At 47.5% G+C, this 19,612-nt stretch overlaps 1 protein-coding gene across 1 annotated transcript in view; it reads left to right on the top strand.

The window, feature by feature from the left end:
• Window positions 1–111: 111 nt before the first annotated feature.
• The window catches only part of PRKCG (protein kinase C gamma), a 61,440-nt gene continuing 41,939 nt past the window's right edge, over window positions 112–19,612 (top strand). Inside the window, exon 1 of the mRNA XM_080978096.1 lies at window positions 112–1,403. Coding sequence (XP_080834222.1) covers window positions 1,237–1,403 — 167 coding nt within the window. The 5' untranslated portion in view covers window positions 112–1,236. The remainder of the gene's footprint in view (window positions 1,404–19,612) is intronic.

Genomic DNA, 19,612 nt, shown 5'->3' with positions numbered 1-19,612 from the left:
GGGATTTGAGCACCCCTCTGAAATATATGTCCATTTCTCCCACTGTGTGTCCGAAGTTATTCATTAACAAGGCCTGGATGGGACCCTGCCAAAGGGCAACCTGCCTTCCACATTTGTCACAGGGAACTCTGAACTCCAAAGCAAGACAACAGACAGCTGGGGGGGGGGGTTGTCAACATATGGAGAGAGGAACCCAGGAGTCCTAAACCTCCACAGATCCCACACCTGCCTAAGCCCTACTCTTCTCAAAAAGGGATCACCCTAACTCTCTCCACTCTGGATTTCTCTGCTCCCCCAGAGAATCCAGAAAAGCTGGCTCCCTGTTGTGAGTCTTCTTTAATAGCACCGCTTTATTCTTCCACAATCCCATTCAGGAGGCGATCCTTTTAGTATCTCAGCTTCTCCCCTCAGCTGCTTTCACCAATCTCTTTAGATTTTCCTTACTCTTGCTCAGAAATTCTGGTTTCTTCAGGGAGTGAGAAAGAAATCCGATGGGTGTGTGCGTGTGCCTGGTGTGTGGGCGAGAGAGGGGTGGATACCAAGGCACCTGGTGGGTTTTCTTAGTGGGCAGCACAATGTAGAAAAAGGGTTAGAGGGGAGAGATCCCCGGCTGCTTCTGTGGGGGGAGAGAAAAGCCTTTCCAGTGATTCCTCTTTAAACTCTGACTCCTCCCCCTCCTCCCCCCTTGCTCAGCCTCAGCCTCCCCCGTCCAAATCTCCCATTCCTGGGTGAGAAACAGACACAGCCCAAATCCACAACCTGTTTGTGTCTCTCTCTCTCCATCTCCCTCTGTCTCTCGTTCTGTGGAGCTGTTGCTGGGAGCTTTCCCCTCTGCCTCTTCTCTTTTTTTCCATCAGCAGTTTTGCCATTCTCCCTATCACTATCTTCTTCTCTTTCTGTTCTCTCTTTCTCTTTTTTACTCCATTCACCTCTTCGTTGCCCATCCCTCCTTCATCTCCCATCCCTCCCCATTCCTTTTTCTCCCCATCCACCCTTCTACATCCCTCCAGTCCTTTTCCGTCCTCCATCAGTTCTCCACTTTCCACCTCTTCTCTCATTCATTGCACGATCCACCACCGGTCCCTCTTCCTCATCCATCCATCTGCTCCCTCCAGCTCCCATATCTTTCTTGCCTGCTTCTAATCGCCTCTTCCCTGTGGTTCTTTCCTACCCCTCCGTCCCTCCCTCTTGAAGACCCTAGCAGTTAAGGTGCTGGGGCTTCCCCCAGGTGGCACCATGGCGCTGCTGAGCTCCCCAACAGAGACTGAATGCTTGACTAAGCCGCTTTTCTGCCGCAAGGGGGCGCTACGCCAGAAGGTCATCCACGAGGTGAAGAGCCACAAGTTCACCGCTCGCTTCTTCAAGCAACCCACCTTCTGCAGCCATTGCACAGACTTTATCTGGTGAGAGAACCTGACCCTGTGATGTGACCCTATTTGCATTGACCCCCTGTAACCCTTTGCCTTTGATCTTGCCATCCCTTTTACTGCTGCTTGTGCAACCCTGCGCCCCACATTCCATAACCCCATGGTCCTATCACACTTCTCCATAAAGGGCTACCTTATTCAGGGCTTCCTGTGTCCTGTAGTTCTGTCTAGATGCAGAAACAGTAGCAGGCACAGAATTCAGCACTCTGATAACCTGATTGCTCTGTTTTTATTTTTTAAGGTACCTTTCTAGTCCTCATTGTGGTTGTGCAGATTAGTCTTGGGCCATGCTTGGTGAAATCTCTAAAACTCTGGGGTTACTAAGTAGGAATTCTAGTGGTTGGGGGGTAAGGCTGCAGTGTCCTGTGTAAGTCCTTGCTCGTCTCTGTAACAAAAAAGTGATGCTAATTTATGTAAAATTTAGATAGGTCATATAATTTCTTGCTGGAGAATTTGGGCAGTCTTGGTCCTGAAGTTGAGTTGACCAATGGTCCTGTCCTCCTCTACCATTACTAGTTTTTATTTCAGGTTTTTCTAAGTAAGGTATCTACTTTTACTCTGCCACCCAAGATGATGCCAAGGTTCAAACGGAGGAATTCATACAAGCAAAGTGATTTTCTCTCTCTCTCTCTCTCGTCTTCCTTCTGGCAGATGTTCCTTGTCCTATAATCCCATTACTCCTCTATATGTCTCTGAAGCCCCATAGATCTATATGGTCTGATCACCTTTTACCACCCTAGATTTGTTTCTACAGATTTCCTCAATCTATAAATCCATACTTCCATGCGTGCAGCCTCTTATTTATATTTATTGTATTTACATGTAATACCAAGCCTTTGGCACAATCGATCTAGTTAGTTCTTTCCAATATATCTCTACATCTTGCCATATCCTCTGTCCCTCCATCTCTCCCATAACCCATGGCCCTATATAATTCAGTTTGACCCTGCAGAGCCTTTAGTTTCAGCCAAGAGCCCCCATGACTACCTGTGTGTATTCTGTGCTTCTCTCTTTCGCCCACATTTCTGCTTCCGGGAAATCTAATTCTGCAATCAGAATGTGTTGGGCGAATTGAGTGTATCAAAATATATTATGCAAATTAAGTGTATTTGCGTAATGTGTCTAGTTTTGCATAATTCATCTTACTTTCTGTGATTCAGCTGTGGAAATAAGTAGGATTTATTTGTGGCAAAGATGATGTTGATGGAGGTGAATAGAAGTGCGGGAAGGGAAAGGAGATGTTTCAACGCATAATAACCAGGACTAGAAACTTGGATATATATTTTTAAAGGATGCGATCCTTAGGATGTCAAAACCCACACTAGAAATAACTGTTTAAATAGTCATTTCCAGGATCCATAATCCTGACCCATATTTTGGAAGTTTGGAAATAGGTTCTGAGTTTATACAACAATGCATGGCCCATGCATTGCCTAGGAACACTCAGGTATTCTGGAGAGATATTGCTGGTCAGAGATATCCCTGGCCTTTGGTTTCAATGTGTTTTGTTACTGGTTGTCCTCATTTTGGGATTGTTTTCCTACAGCCTGTAGTTCTGACAGGTGCACAATTGTGGTAGGGTTGCTGTGTTTGTAAATTCTCAAATGGTGGACTATCCCTCCATTAAACCCATTTAGTGGGGAAGAGCATTTAAGTTTTATATAGTAGGACATCAGGGGACTTGCTAAAATCACAGTACTCTCATGGGCTTCTTGTCATCTTTAAGAGATACATATGTTATTAAGTATGGGATATAGGTCCCTGCTGCCTAATACAGTCCTTTATATACCAAATGGAAATTTCAGCTTTCAGAGTGGGTGTAGCAAGACAAAACAACAATGTGATGCCCTATATTTCTAAATATCAATGTGCCACAATTATGTATGATTCCCCCTCCGCAACCTTTCTTATTTGGGGTTCCTCTTTGCTGCCTCCAGAAGCGCCTTTTCTCAAACACACACACACACACGCACACATTTCTCTCAGACATATTCCTGAAGGCTGCAGAAGTGATGGAAATTTGTTCTGACACATGGTTCTGTGATCACACACACACAACACGCACACAGCAAACAGCACATAATACATTTTCTGCTTATTATGGGCAGAGAACATGAAGGATCCGTAAAAATATAACCAACAGGTGGGAGGCAAAGCAACGGTTATAAGGCTCAGGTAACAACTGTTTTTCAAGTACGCAGAAAGGTTGGATTGCTATCAATAGACAAGGAGAGCAAGCCATATTCCTCTGCAGCTGAATGGAGAAAAACAGGGGGATGGAAAGAAAGTGTTTTGTGTTAAATATATCATGCTGATGAGATCTTTCTCATGGTTAAGCTGCTCCCTTTATCACTCTGCGCTCAGATCCCAATACAGATCCCCTCTCCAAGACTATTGCTCCTTCAGCATCTTCACCACCCTCAAGCTGAAGTCACACCATCCATTCAAAGGACTTTTATAGCGCTTTTAACAGTCGTGGCTTCTGGCCCCACCCAAAAGAGAGAGAGTGCTGGGAACAGCAGCTCTGTGAGGCCTGCATCCTGAAAAAACCTACAGCTTCTAGGCTTCTCTGGGACTGTTAAAGCTATAAGAGTGCTTTAAATGGATGCTGTGGATGTGACCTCAGTCATCCAAATGTCTCCTGTTCCCACAAATGACTCCAGCCTTTCTCCCACGCTGCAGTCAGTAGGGGACATGGCTCGATGGCAGAGGATATGCTCTGTGAGGAATGCATCTCAGGCTCAGTCCCTGGCATCCCCAGGTAGGGCTGGCAAAGACCACCTGAAACCCTGCCAGTCAGACAATAGACCAGTTCCCCAAACTTGGGTCTGCAGCTGTTTTTGAACTACAGTTCCCGTCATCCCTGATCACTGCTCTTGTTAGCTAGGGATGATGGGAGTTGTAGTCCAAAAAACAGTTGCAAACCCAAGTTTGGGAAACCCTGCTATAGGCAATGCTGTATTTAGGCCTTGCAGAATTCCTGTCTGATGCTGCTTCTCTCACTTCCTTCAAATTCCATCTCAACCCTTCCCCTCAACCTTTTCTGTAACCCCTTAGTCCAGGGATGCAGAAGCTGTGGCCCTCCAGATGTTGTTGAACTACAACTACCACAGAACAGTACCAAAAGGCGCACAGCTCTAGCAACGATATACAGTGGTACCTCGGGTTACATACGCTTCAGGTTACATAGACTTCAGGTTACAAACTCCGCTAACCCAGAAATAGTGCTTCAGGTTAAGAACTTTGCTTCAGGATGAGAACAGAAATCGTGCTCCGGCGGCACGGCAGCAGCAGGATGCCCCATTAGCTAAAGTGGTGCTTCAGGTTAAGAACAGTTTCAGGTTAAGTACGGACCTCCAGAACAAATTAAGTACTTAACCCGAGGTACCACTGTACAATCTTTATATTGAGGTAGACAAAATACCAACACAATTGCAGCATATACATTTCAGCACAGCTTACAAAGAACCATATGGCTCAACAACAATTATTATTGCGTTGAAGACGGCTCTGTAGTGCAGCTGCCTATAAGTTTGCACCCTAGCAATGGTGTTATCCTCTTGGAATCAAGCAACTTCTTTGGAGATATAAACATTCTGGTTGTGAAAACTGCGGCCGGGGCCTCGAAATGCTTTTTGCGGGTTTGTCATCTGAGGAAGGCCTTTGAAGCAGGACCTTATCCAGAAGCCTGTCTGTTGTCAACTGCTTAGAGCATTCTTCGATGCAATAATAATTATTATTGTGCCATATGTTTCTTTGCAAGCCTTGCTGAAATGTACATATTGCAACGATATTTTGCATTGTAAGCTTCTTATTGCAGTTACAGTTGCATGCCTTTCCACACTTCTCTGTGGTGGTTTCATCTAGGACTGTGTCCTTGTATGTGATGTTGAACTACAACTCCCATCAGTCCTAGTCATTGTCCATGCTGGCCAGGGCTAATGGGAGCTGGAGTCCAACGACATCAGGAGGACAACAGCTTCCACACCCCTGCCTTAGTCCCTGACCCCTACTGAAACTGAAGCCTTAGTACAAGCACGTGAAATTCTTAGCCTACATCTCTCCCCCTCTCTTTTGACTCCCCGAGGTCATTTGTTAAGAGCCGTGGATTTTATTGATTTTTAAAAACAACAAGCAAAAGAAGCATAACAGGTGCCTCATGTCAAATTTTAGATGGTAAGCTCCTTGCAGTAGGAACCTGTCTTCTTGTTCTTTGTAAGCTGCTACAAAACTTTGATAGCTCTATATGAACAGAAACAAACAAATTCAGGTAAAAGAGCAAAGGTGCTGGTCCACTAGAAAAACAAAAAAACCCTCCGATATCCACCGTAGGGTATTAATTTTGTTAGGCCCAACCAAACTGTCACAGAGTTGTTGCAAGCTTTTGAGTTCTCTAGAACTGTTTACAGTGGTACATCGGGTTAAGTACTTAATTCGTTCCGGAGGTCCGTTCTTAACCTGAAACTGTTCTTAACCTGAAGCACCACTTTAGCTAATGGGGCCTCCCGCTGCTGCTGCGCCGCCAGAGCACAATTTCTGTTCTTATCCTGAAGCACTATTTCTGGGTTAGCGGAGTCTGTAACCTGAAGCGTATGTAACCTGAAGCGTATGTAACCCGAGGTACCACTGTATTGGGCAAGATGTTGTAGGAAATCAATGGGCATGGAGGGAACAGGGCAGAAGGACAAAAGAAGAAATCAGGGTCCCCACCAGACTGTCACTGTTTTGCAGGAGGGATTCAGCACCATACTGTACTGGCAAAATTCGGATTGCACAACTAAAAGTGGATCAAAGAGCTCTTCTGCAACAAACCCACTTCAAAACAATTCAGACTTTTTGTAGTAAGGAAAGTGATGGGAAGATGAAATGGGGTGGAATGGTGGGCCAGACTATATTTCTTGGGGGGGGGGGGGATGAACGAATTCCTATGCCCCACAAATAACCCAGAGATGCATTTTAAGTAAAAGGACACATTCTGCTCATGTAGAAACACGCTGATTCCCGTACTGTCTGCGGGCCGGATTGAGAAGGCAATTGGCCCACGGGCCTTAGGTTGCCTACTCCTGATTTTGCTGCTGTGCCATGCTGAGAAAATCTATGGCTTGGCTTAGTGTGTTCCCCGAACCTGGGTGCTTGCAATTTAGCTCTCTCTAGGCTAACCAAGGTTTGTACTTGTTTTAGCTCACTGTGGCGTAGCAGCAAACTCCTCCCCTGCTTTCGAAAAAGACATCATGGGTAGGGGGAAAGCAGAATGATGTCACAGATCCCAAATGGGAACCTGCAACAAAATGTTGAAGTGCTCTGGTTCACTGGATCTGTCAGTCAGCCATGATCTCCTCTAAGATTCCTATTTCATGCTCTCCACCCCCAAGAGATAGTCTGTGGCCACTGAACATGATAAATCCTGCTTTGGGCTGCTCTTTTTGAGGGTGGGTGTGCCCATTAGGTTGTTTTTCCTATATATTCTTTGTACTTTTTGCAGGTTAGTGTTCACCCGAAGGTTCTGATGCTACCTTGCTATTTCTTACTAGCACCGTTTTAGGTAGTGTCCTGTTGGCACTCACCAGCTGAGTTCATTATTAGAGGGTCTGTCACATTTAAGGAGAACTTGTACAATTGACAGCAGAAAGTTCATGAAGTTACAGTATTGGCCACACCATCTGGTTATGTGTACATTTTATGCAGCTACCTCTTCCTTCAGGCAGCTCAAGGGCGTAAACATGGCTCCCGCTTTTGTCCCACTCAACAATTCTGTGTGAGGCAGGTTAGGCAGATTACCGATGACTGGCTCAAGCTCACTCAGTAAGTTTTACAGCTGAGCAAGGATCTGAACCTATGTCTCTCCATTCCTAGGTCCAGTACTCAGTACTTGCATCGCAGGGGGTCGGAGCAGCTAAATTTGAGGGGAGCCAAGGGGTGGAGCTTGTGGATTTCATTAAGGGCACCCTTGCTTTTCCCTCCTAAGCCCTGACAACACTTTCACCACTGCCTGACACTACGCTGGCCCATGCTGGCTACTCTTTAGATAACACAGCAGCTTCTGTTTGTAATGGGGTGTGGAGTGTTGACTTGGTGGGTGGGTGGTGGTGGTCCTGTGCTCTCACTGGTGGTGGGTGGAAGAGATGGGAGGCATCCGGGTCAACATGGCTGCATCATGGCCAAATGGCCAGAAGTGACTGTGCTGGCACTAGACTCTGATCTCACTGGGGTGGGAAGGAGCTTCAGTTCAGAACAGGTCAGAGAGGCAGTGAAGTGTAATTATTTTGCTCAATTAAAACAATCTCTTCCCAAGTGGCAGTTTGTCCCAAGTGGCAGTTTGTCCCATGGAGGAAAACTTGCAGGTACCTATATGTTTTGCCCAGCAGGCCAAAAAAATATTAGGACTTGGAAAAACCCCCTGATAAATCTCTGTTCTTGAATCTCCTGTCATGCTGTGCCAGACATGGCCCTGATTCTGTACAATATTTCTCCCTTGTTAACCATTGCCTTTGCTCTGTTCTTTTATCCTCCATACTATCTAGATTTGTAAGCTCCATAGGGCAGGGAGTTCTGTTACGATTATGTGACTCTATAAAGTGCCACATACAGTAACGGCACTTTATGTATAAGAGGATCCTTCCCAAAGACCGATAAGGATGTGATGAGGAGAAAAGGCTGTTGGAAGAGGTATGAAATTCTGTTTGAAGTTAGCCGAAAAGGCAGCTGTGTGTCAGCTTGTGGAAAAACCTGGAGCTTCGACACCAGCACCCCCGCAGCCTCGGGAGTTAGTGTCAGGCGAAGGCAAAATATGCTAAACCCCTCATCTCTGTTAATGACTCACATAGCAGAGGGCACAGAAGTCTTTATAATAACTACTAACTCCAAAGACATACAAACATTTCCATCCCCATTTGGGGGATGTGACAGCTGGGGACTTGCCACATAGAAACCCAGATCTTACCCTCGTATTTATTTCATTCTTTATTTATTTATAAAATTTCGTGAGTCAACGTTTGTAGCCCAGATTGGGTGCTCAAAGTGACATAACACAAGCATACAGAGCATCTATTTAAAACGCATTAAACACAGTAAAAGCAGAAAAATAAAAATGATGAAAACCGTCAACCCTAAGCCCTGCTAGAATTTAAGGCAGAGAAGAAACAACAGAGGGACAAATCCAGTTCCCAGCTCATAAGGCAAGAAGCAAAGTTGTAGTCTGTTGAAAGTAAGACTCCGCTGTATTCAGTGAGACTTACTTAGAGTAAATGTGCATTTGCTTGGGCTGTAAAACAGAATGCTGGCAAAGGCTGAAGAAACCAAACAGTTCCCACTAGTGTGTCAAATGCTCATTTAGGAAAGGAGCCAACCAGCCCAATCTCTCTTGGGAAGAAGGTCTTAAATGGAAGTTACCACCATAAATATGGTCCTTCTGAAACTAAAACATTTCACCTGTTGATCTTACAGAGCAGGTGCAGTGGCATATAAGGGAGAAGATGCTGGGATAGCTCAGTTGGTAGAGCAGGAGACTCTTAATCTCAGGCTTGTGGGTTTGAGCTCCACATTAGACAAAAGATTCCTGCATTGCAGGGGGCTGGACTTGATGGTTCCTTCCAACTGTACAATCCCATGATACTTTGAGCAACAGGACCTAGGACCACTGCCTTGAACTGGGCAAGGAAGCAAACTAGAAGCCAGTGCAGATGGGTCATGCACCAGAGTAAAAACATTCTTTCCTACTCAAGCTGGCTAATGAGCACGTTTGCTGCATTCTGCAGAACCTGAAGCTCCAGAGTCATTTTCAAGGGCAGCCCAGTGCCAATGCATTGCCATAGCAGTTAAAACGAAAGGTTACTGTTGTGTGCGTGAGAGCGTGCTGCATCTCCTAGTCAGAAAGGAGGGATTTCAGCCGGTTTGTTGGCCAAAGCTCGTGCAAGGTGCTCTTGACTGTGACCTTCACCTGGATAACTACCAGCAAAACAGGACTGAGGAGTAGGGTAGCCCCTTTTTGAACCAACACTTACTCCCCTGCTTTAAAGTGCAGTTTGGTCTGCAGACGTTACTAGGCAGTTGATACTAGGTGTTTAGCTCTGTGTCATGAAAAGCTTTGCTTGCTGATTTCCGTAGAACAAGGTCTCGCTTCCAGACAGCCTGTTTATTGAACGTTCATCCTGATTTTTTTGTACACTGTTTGCAAGGAGGTTAGACAACACAAACTATTCGTGGAAAATTCATTCTTTTATATGGGGAGGCTTCACAATGCTATTGTTACCCACAAAAAGTCTGGGTTTTTTAGGAAGTGGATTTGTTGCAAGAGTACCAAGTCAACTTTGATTGTGCTACTTTAATTTGCCAGTATGTGATTGAATCCCACATGAAAACATCAACAGTCTGGAAGTGTCCTAAACCTCAGTTAAAGACAGAGACACAAGACAGGTCCCCCCACCTTGGTTAAGTAGAATAACTACCATCTCCTGGTTCCATAAGCACAATTGCAAATGATATGTTCTCCCCACCGGTCATTTCTCTAATAAGCATGCTTGTGTGGTCCATAAGAAAAACCACAGCCATGAACATGCCACGTGAGTTCTGAGATTTTGCTAAAGCATGGGGCCATGTGTGCATTTTGACATGGTGTGCAGAAGTTAGCATCCTGAGAATCTTAGCTTTCAAGTAAAATGAACCAAGTTTCTAGTCCTTAAGGCTGTAAAGATAGGCCTTGAAAGAGTGTTAATGTTAATGCTTTGCAAGTAGAAGGCCCCAAGTGCAGTCCCTAGCATCTCCACGGAGGGCTGGGGAAGATTTCTAAATGAAATTCTAGGAATTTAAATTGGGGAAAACATCATGGCTTTCCTGTATAACCTATGGTTTGGTCCTTAAAACAAGGTCTGCAGTTCAATTTCAGGTTACCACTGAGAGCACAATGGCAAAAACAGAATGCCTTTTTCCAGAGCCAGGAGGGATTGAGTCCTGCATCAAAATTCAACTCCTTCTAGATTCTAGTGCTACTGAACTGCAGTATGCAGAGCGAAGGGTGGGGTAGGGGAGTATTGCTAGATGTTGCTAGAGCTGCCACTTCCAGTCCGTGCCCTTTGCTACTGTGATGGGACGATGAGCTGCTTGTGTGTAAAATCCTAGTCCCTCAGAGTTTGGTCAAGTTTGCAAACCTCTGTCTGTAACGGAGCCCCTTAAACATGGCTCCGTCAGTCGCTGGCAGATTCCGACAGTGGTTGCTTTCGGAATCGCTTCCAACATAAAAGCTCCTTAACGGAAACACGTCTTCTGGACTCTCTGCGTGACAGTTTCCGGCGAGGAGTGGGTGTCCCTACAGGAGGTCCTGAAACCTCCCCACTGTTTTCGCTGGAAGTGTCTCTGAGCCATCCCTCCAGCTCACTTTCCCTCAGCTCAGCTCCTCTCCCCCTACTGGTTCCCTCTTCAGCTGCTGAGTCTCTCCCAACCTGTGTGAGCCCTTTCACTTCCCTTCCTTCCGATGGCAGTTCCCTGACATCCACCTCCCCTCCAGGGCCCCCTTCATCCCCTCTCGCCCCCTCCTCTACGGGCGGTGAGGAGGCAAAACCCCGGAATGAACTTCCTTCATCTTCCGATGTCCCGAACACTTCTCTCCACCTGTTGCGGTTCCTGGTCTCGAAGTACTCCTCCTCCTCAGAGTCCATCTCCCCTTCCCCTTCCGAGTCCGAGAATCCTTCCAACTCCTCCTCCTCATCGGTGGTCCCAAAGTATTCCCTCCGGAACCTCTCCACAGGCTGAGGTTTCCTTGGGAACCTTTGATGGAACGTTTCTATCAATACCTCGTCATTGATATCTTCTGCCATTACCCAAGTGTTTTCTGACTCCGGTTCTCCTTCCCACGCTACCAAATACTCCACCTGATCCCCCTTCCACCTGGCGTCGAGGATTTCTGCCACATGGCTGCTGCATTCCCTTTCTTCTATGACCGGTCCCCGAGTGGCCATCCCTTCTCGTCCCCCCTCATACGGTGACAGTAACGACCTGTGAAATACTGGGTGCAGTTTCATGTGGTTGGGTAACCGGAGCCTGAAAGCCACTGGGTTGACCTGTTGAATGACCTCAAAGGGACCCAATCTCCTGGGTCTTAATTTCTTACAACCTCCTTTGAACGGCAACCCTTGGGTTGACAGCCACACCCTATCTCCCACCCTTATGGTTTCACCTTCCCTTCGGTTCTTGTCTGCCTGCCTCTTGTATTCTTCCTTCGCCCTTTCTAAGTTGAGTTGGAGCTGACGATGGATTGCTTCCATTTCTTCTACAAAATGCTCGGCTGCCGGGACGCTCCATCTCTCCCCTTCTCCCCCTGGGAAACCCCTGGGATGACACCCATAATTAGCCAAGAAGGGGCTCATCCCTGTGGACACATTCTCGGCATTGTTGTAGGCAAATTCCGCCAGCGCCAACTTTTCTACCCAGTCATTCTCTCTGTCATTGACATAACACCTCAGGTATTGCTGGAGGACACCGTTTGCTCTTTCCGCCTGCCCGTTGGTTTCAGGGTGCCGGGCAGTCGAAAAGTTGACCTCCACCTGCAGTAAGCTCATGAGCTTCCTCCAGAACCTGGAAGTAAATTGTTTTCCTCGGTCTGAGACCACCCTCAATGGCACTCCGTGCAACCTAAAAATGTGTTCTACAAATAACTTCGCTGTCTCTTCCGCCGTGACTGCATGCGAGCAGGCTACAAAGTGGCACATCTTTGTTAGTAGGTCTACCACCACCATGATGGCTGTTTTCCCCTTGGACTTCGGCAGATCAGTCATAAAATCTATCGACACTGCCTCCCAAGGTCGTTCTGGGGTTGGTAAGGGTTCTAATAGCCCCGCCGGTGCCCGCCTCTCCCCTTTGGCTCGCTGGCATTGCTCACACCCTCTTACATACTCCCGTACATCTTCCCTCACCTTAGGCCACCAAAATTCCCTGGTGACCAACCACATGGTTTTGTGTTGTCCAAAATGCCCCGCCGTGGGGCTGTCGTGCAACTGCTTGAGTACCCTCCCCCTTAAGTCTCCTTCAGGGATATACAGTGCCCCTTTGTAATACAAAGCTCCATTTCTTTCCTCGAAACCCCCTGGTTCCTCTCCCTCACCCCTAAGACCTCTGAGCTTATTCTGGGCGTATTCATCATTCTCTGTTTCCTCTACCAGTTCTCTTTGTCCCACCAATGCCGCCCCACACACCCAGCGGTCCTCTGGAATGACATGTCTCTCTTCGGGTGCTCCCTCCCCCTCCAAATATTCAGGTTTGCGTGAGAGAGCGTCCGCCCTAATGTTCTCTGGGCCTGGCACGTAACAAATCTCAAAGTTAAATTTGGAGAACTCCTGGGCCCATCTCACTTGCCGTTGGTTGAGCACTCGTGCCGTCCTCCAATACTCTAGGTTCTTGTGGTCAGTGCACACTTGCACCTTATGTTGTGCGCCAATTAGCAGGTGCCTCCATCTCCGGAACGCCTCATGAATGGCTAGTAGTTCTCGGTCATACACCGTGTAGTTCCTCTCGGATTTGTTCAGCTTTCGCGAAAAAAAGGCACACGGTCTCCACTCTGACTCCTCCTTCCCTGGCTGCAGAAGCACCGCCCCAATCGCTCTGTCTGATGCGTCAGTTTCCACTCTCATCGGTTTTTGTAAATCCACATGCAGGAGTTGTTGTTCCGAGGCGAAGGCCCTTTTTAGTTCCTCAAATGCTCGCTCCGCCTCCTCAGTCCAAACGAACTTCTTCTTACTGCTGAGACAGTCCGTAATGGGCGCCGTCAGGTGGGCAAAGTTTCGGATGAACTTACGATAGAAGTTCCCAAATCCTAGGAACCTCTGCACATCCTTCCTTGTTTTGGGTGTTTTCCATTCCAGCACCGCCTGGACCTTGCCGGGATCCATGGCCAATCCCTTGTCTGACAGGCGATACCCCAGGAATTCCACCTCCTTGGTATGAAACTGACACTTCTCCAGTTTCACCCACAGCTGGTTGGCTTGCAGCCTGCTCAACACTTCTCTGACGTCTCTCACATGCTGCTCCTCATTCTCAGAATACACCAACACGTCGTCTAAGAAGGCCACACAATTCTTGTAAAGCAAAGGCCCCAGGACGTGGTTCATAAACGATTGAAAGCACGCGGAGCCTCCTTGTAGGCCGAAGGGCATAACTAAATATTCAAATGCCCCCAAAGGGGTGAACATGGTGGTTTTCCATTCATCCCCCTTCCTTATTCGTATCAGGTTGTACGCCCCCCTTAGGTCCAGTTTAGTAAAAATCTTTCCCTTCCTGACCCTTGTCAAAATGTCGTCAATCCTGGGCATAGGGAAAGCCACTGGTTCTGACACTGCATTTAAGGCCCTGAAGTCACACACAAGCCTCGGCTTGTTCGTGTTTTTTTTATCCACAAAAAACACTGGGCTGCCCCCCACCGCCCTGGACTCTCTGATGAACCCTCTCTTCAGGTTCTTGTCAATGAACTCTCTTAGCTCCTGCATCTCTCTGTCTGACATGGCGTACAGCTTGCCTACAGGGAGCTGTGCCCCAGGGAGTAAATTGATTTGACAGTCAAAGGGTCTATGCGGGGGCAGTTGGTCAGCTTCCCTTTCGCTGAAGACGTCGCGGAGATCTGCGTATTGTCGTGGTACCTTCACGTTCTCCGTTACTTCAGTCCCTGCTAGGGTGGCTTGGGCCCCTGCCAAACCCTTTCCCTCTTTGCAGTGTTCTAAGCAATGTGCTGAACCAAAAGAAACCACTCTCTGATGCCAGCCCACCAGCGGATCATGTAACGCTAGCCAGCTCATCCCCAATATAATGGGAGCTCCTCCCAAGGTGGCCACATTAAACGCTATCAGTTCGGTGTGCCTTGCCACCTTCATTATCATTGGGACGGTCTGCAAGCTGACTTCTCCTCCCAACAGCTCCCTGCCATCGATCGTGGTCACCTGCAGGGGGTTGCTTAAAGGGATCGTCTGTATCTGGTGTTCAGCTGCAAACTCTTTGCTCATGAAATTGCAGGAGCTGCCTGAGTCCAACAGCGCCTTTATCTTTAGAGGGTGTCCGTTTGGCAGCTCTAGCGCCACTTCTATCACTAGGGCGGGTTTAGGAGGTTCTGGCGTGGGCACTTTCACTGCTCTTTGGCCTGGCTGCTGTGCCCCGACGGTGGCAGCCAGGCGTTGGCTTTTACTTGCTTCGGTATTTCTTCCTCTCTTCCCTCCACAGCTCCTACCATCCCTTGCCATTCCTTCCTCTGGGGGCAGACTCTGGCAAAGTGACCTGGCTGTTGGCAGAGATAGCATTTCCGGGCGCCTTTTCCCTCCTTCTTTCCCCCCTCACTGGGCTTTGAAACTGCGCGCGCGCGCGCTGTTCCGATTTCCATCGGCTCTGCCGGCGGGAAAGTTGGCTCTGGAATGTCTGGAATGCGGAACTCCTTCCAACGTTCCCCCTTCCCTTCCCGCCTCTCCAATGCTCTCGCCTCCTGGCGCGCTCCTATGGTCAGCGCTGATTTGGTCAGCTGGTCCATAGACTCCGCCCTGGGCGCCCGGGAAAGTTCGTCTTTCACAGCCGAAGAAAGCCCTTCTTCAAAGAGCATTTGAATGGGTTCCGCCGATAGATCCCACCCCAATTTATGGATCAACATGGTGAACTCAGTCCAGTACTCACGGACAGATCGGCTCCCCTGTTTGCAAGCCATTAACTGTCTGCGCACCACTCCCTGTTCAATATCGCTGGAAAACATCAGATCCATGGCGCGAAAGAACTTCATCGTGTCCTTTAGGACGTCACTATTCGCTGCCATCAGGGGTCTAACCCAGTCTCTCGCCCCCTTTTCAAGATGCCCAATCACGAAAGCCACTCGTGATTCCTCGTCAGGGAATTCATCAAACTGCAGATTGAGGGCATATTGCATCTCTGTCCGAAAGCCATGATAGTCTTTGGGCTCCCCCCCAAACTTCTGCACCAATCCTGGTACCTTTCTGACGAGTTGGGTGTCTTTCCCCTTTTTGTCTGCATCCTGAGCCCTCCTCTCCTCAAGCCTCGCCGTCTGCAGCGCTAGCTGGACCTCCAACACCCGGTACCTTTCTTCCAGGCTTGGACCCGCTCCAGCTCCTGCTTCTCCGGTTCCGGCTGGGTTGCTCATGATGCCTTCTCCTGCACAAGCTGCTCACGGAGACTGTCGGAATGCTGTGATGGGACGATGAGCTGCTTGTGTGTAAAATCCTAGTCCCTCAGAGTTTGGTCAAGTTTGCAAACCTCTGTCTGTAACGGAGCCCCTTAAACATGGCTCCGTCAGTCGCTGGCAGATTCCGACAGTGGTTGCTTTCGGAATCGCTTCCAACATAAAAGCTCCTTAACGGAAACACGTCTTCTGGACTCTCTGCGTGACAGTTTCCGGCGAGGAGTGGGTGTCCCTACAGGAGGTCCTGAAACCTCCCCACTGTTTTCGCTGGAAGTGTCTCTGAGCCATCCCTCCAGCTCACTTTCCCTCAGCTCAGCTCCTCTCCCCCTACTGGTTCCCTCTTCAGCTGCTGAGTCTCTCCCAACCTGTGTGAGCCCTTTCACTTCCCTTCCTTCCGATGGCAGTTCCCTGACAGCTACCTAGATGCCTTTTCCTTCCACCCTGTCTGTTTAGTAGAGCTGCACCCAAATGTTGAAAAACATGAGTGTTAATTGCCACAACGTAATAAAATAATTGCCACCACGTGCAGCAAGGAAGCAAAGCCAGCCAGCCTATTGGTTGGTTTGTAATATTAGAATAAGAATTGCTGACATATCTGTTTAACAGTTCGTGCTTTGTTGGATTTTAAGTAGTGTGTGTGTGTGTGTGTACACCCACCCACACCAATACACAAATTGTACTGTGAAGCCCCTTTACCCTGGCCATGGGTTGGACAAACCATGTGGTCATTCTTTCTACCCACCTGCCATCTTGCCCCTCCTTGCTTACCTTCAAAGAGGTTGACAGTTAAACTTTTGTTTCTCCTTAGGTCTGTATGTATTTATGTGGCAGCAAGTTCCTTTTAAATCATCAGGGCTTACAGTTTATGGTTACAGATTCTGTTGACATTCACCTACTATGATGGGCATCTGCAGATGTTTGCCTGTTCTCCGTTCTATGCAGACAGAACTCTCTCTTGAACTTTATTCCCAAACCCCCTTCAGTTTCCAGATTTATCAGTGGGGAAACCCCCTGACCTCCTCCTGTACCATTCACAACACTTTGATCTGCAAACATCAGCAAATACAGTAAAATGTTTCAAGGCCTGGTGGCAAACATTATCACCTGCTAATGTCTTCAGAGCAAGCTGCTGTTAAATGCAGAGCAGAGGAGCAGGGGGCCGGTGTGAACCACACACCACACAGTGCCTGTTTATTTTGGCATCACTTTCCAAGATTATGCACGCCCCAGCAAAATCAGAAGTGTCTATGTAGAGCAAGCATTGAACTGTTTGCAGTTTTGGAATGATTACAACACATGTTCTCATGGACACACAGACTGTCCCCTGCAAAGAATAATCCAGCAGTCATAGAAAAATATTTATATAAACCCAGTCTTTCCCTGTTCATCAGTGGCAACTAATTCTAATGTCTCTTTTCTAGCTCCTCTGTCAGAGGTAGTATGCTTCTGAACACCAGTTGTTGGAAACTTCAGGAGGGAAGGGTGCTCTAGTGCTTAGGTCTTGCTTGCAGGCTTCCCATAGACATCTGGTTAGCCACTGTGAGAACAGGATGATGGGTGAGATGGGCCATTGGCTTGATCCAGCAAGGACTGTTTATGCCCTTAGTCTCAGTGTTAACCCTTATAGAGCTCAGCAAGGAAGAAGATGGGAAGAAATGCTGCTTGTGGGCTTCTCTGAGGCGTCTGGTGGCCTAATCCAAACAAGCTTTTCTTTTGTTCTTTTGCTCAGCAACCCCTAATAGGTGGGGTTATTGAGCTGGTTATAGGGCATAACAGGCACGAGACTAAAGGCTTATCCATACTTCCTCATGTCCCATTGGTTTCCCCCAGGGAAAACTGCTCTTTGGCGCTCAATCAGAACAAACAGCAGTTCAAGTTTTCCTCGGGTCGCCATTTCTTCTGATCTATCACTTAAGAGTGAGTTTTCCCTCGGAAAGGAGCGAGGCAAGGGGAAAACTGCTCAGACCCCTGCTTTCTAGGCACAGGACAAGCTGAAGTATGGATGAGCCCCCAGGGTCATTCCTGATTGTTTACTTGCAGGCCCGGGCTCCCTACTTGACTTAAAGGAGCAAGGGTGAATCTTGGATGAAGTTTCAAATATGTCTGCCCCTTCAGATAAACAGCGAACGACCTTAGATCATATTTCCATACAGCAGAGAAACTGCCTCATATGTGATGCTGTAAGGAGCTGTCCAATTTTGTAAGTGGGTTTTCTTCAACCCTCACATTAAAATAACAATTATAATATAGGGTTCGGGCACTGCACTCCCAAATAGTCCTTGGTAAGTCTTCATGAGGTACTTCCTGATCCTAGAGTCCTTTATAGTTGTGATTTTAACATTTTTACATACAACCTATTTGAAAGGGTGTGGACTCTTGCATCTGTCAGTAGATTTTACACACACACACACACACACACACACACACACAAACACACACGTGTGACAATGTCCCCATTATAGGGATATATGGTTTGGGGTGGTCCAAATCCTATTTTGGCGTACAACTGTGTTTAACCCCCTTCCCACTTTCCCGTAGTGTTCTGAACCTGTTTTTTAAAAAAACAACTAAAAAAAAAGGGAACTAGGAACTGCAGATAAGGAACTAGGACAGGAGCCATCTTCAGCTTGTCAGCCTTGTTTGTTGTGATCCCCATTAAGGGATCTCTAGGCTTCCCCCTCGCTGCTCCTCCACTGAGAGAAAAGCATCACCTGTCAAATGTCCGCTTGTCATGAGGCAGCTGTGAAAGGCAGAGAGGCTCTGACAGGGACTGGGAAAAAGGCTGGCAACCCGAACTGTGGGGCAGAATCTATTCTTTTCCCTGAATTCAAAGCCTACAATTCTGGGTTATATCTCAGCATCCTTCCTGGCCACCTCCTGCTCCGTCTTTTAAAAGCTGTAAAGATGTAGAGTGGCTTTGATCCATCCCTGGAACACCAAGAGATCTGGAAACTCAAAGACATAGACCTGTAGTGAGGGGAAATAAAGAAAAACACCAGTCAGAAACAGAGAACTCAAACCCTTTCACTGCACCCATTAGTCTTTACTCCCTTCCCCCCCCAAAGGTGGGATCAAATGTTTCAGGGTCTTCACCACCACCGCCCCACCCCGCCAGCTTTCCTTTTCCAAACATTTGTCAGACCCAGAGATATGAGCTGTTTTTCTTTCTACACCCTCTTTTTTCTTAAAATACCTCCACAGAATCTCTGGGTCAATTTCTCTGGTTGTATTCACCCACTCAGGCCTGGGAAGAGAACGCCCCTCAGGCATATATATCTTCAGGATCTCTCCTTGTGGAGTAATTGCCACAAAACATATTTCAGCTCACATTTCTTATCCATAGTTGGGTAGGGAGGGGGGTCTCTGTGTGTGTTTAAAAATAAGTTTGTTTTTCCTCTTCACGGTTTTTTGGTGATAAATGGGAGACACACTCCCCTGTTGTACTCACATGTTAGAATGTGGGAGGGGTGAATTCCTATAAAGCAGGGTGGAGATAGAAAACACAATACCGGAGAGATGGAAAGGGGCATGAATCTTCCCAAGTCTCCTCCACCAAACTTTTCCATCTACTTACATTTCTTAGAGCGCCAGTGAAGAAAAAGTTGCTTGGGAAATAGTGCTGGTTTTGTGCCTGGGGGAGGCATGGGTGTGAGGAGGATTCAGCCCTCCCCTCCCTCGCATACTATGCTTTATGTTGGTCCTACATCTCAACCCCCCCTCATAGGAATCCAGTTTTAAAACACATGTCCGCTGTGATTATGTATCATTTACCCCAAGAGGAAGATCTACCTTAGAAGGAAGAGCCCACCTTTTGTGCCTCCGCATGAGTCACTGTTCTGTTATTTATTTAGAATCATAGAATCATAGAATCATAGAATCATAGAGTTGGAAGAGACCACAAGGGCCATCGAGTCCAACCCCCTGCCAAGCAGGAAACACCATCAGAGCACTCCTGACATATGGTTGTCAAGCCTCTGCTTAAAGACCTCCAAAGAAGGAGACTCCACCACACTCCTTGGCAGCAAATTCCACT

The sequence above is a fragment of the Podarcis pityusensis genome, assembly GCF_964106645.2.
Source record: "Podarcis pityusensis genome assembly, chromosome: 13".
NCBI lineage: Eukaryota > Metazoa > Chordata > Lepidosauria > Squamata > Lacertidae > Podarcis > Podarcis pityusensis.
This window is presented reverse-complemented; position numbering and strand designations above follow the sequence as displayed.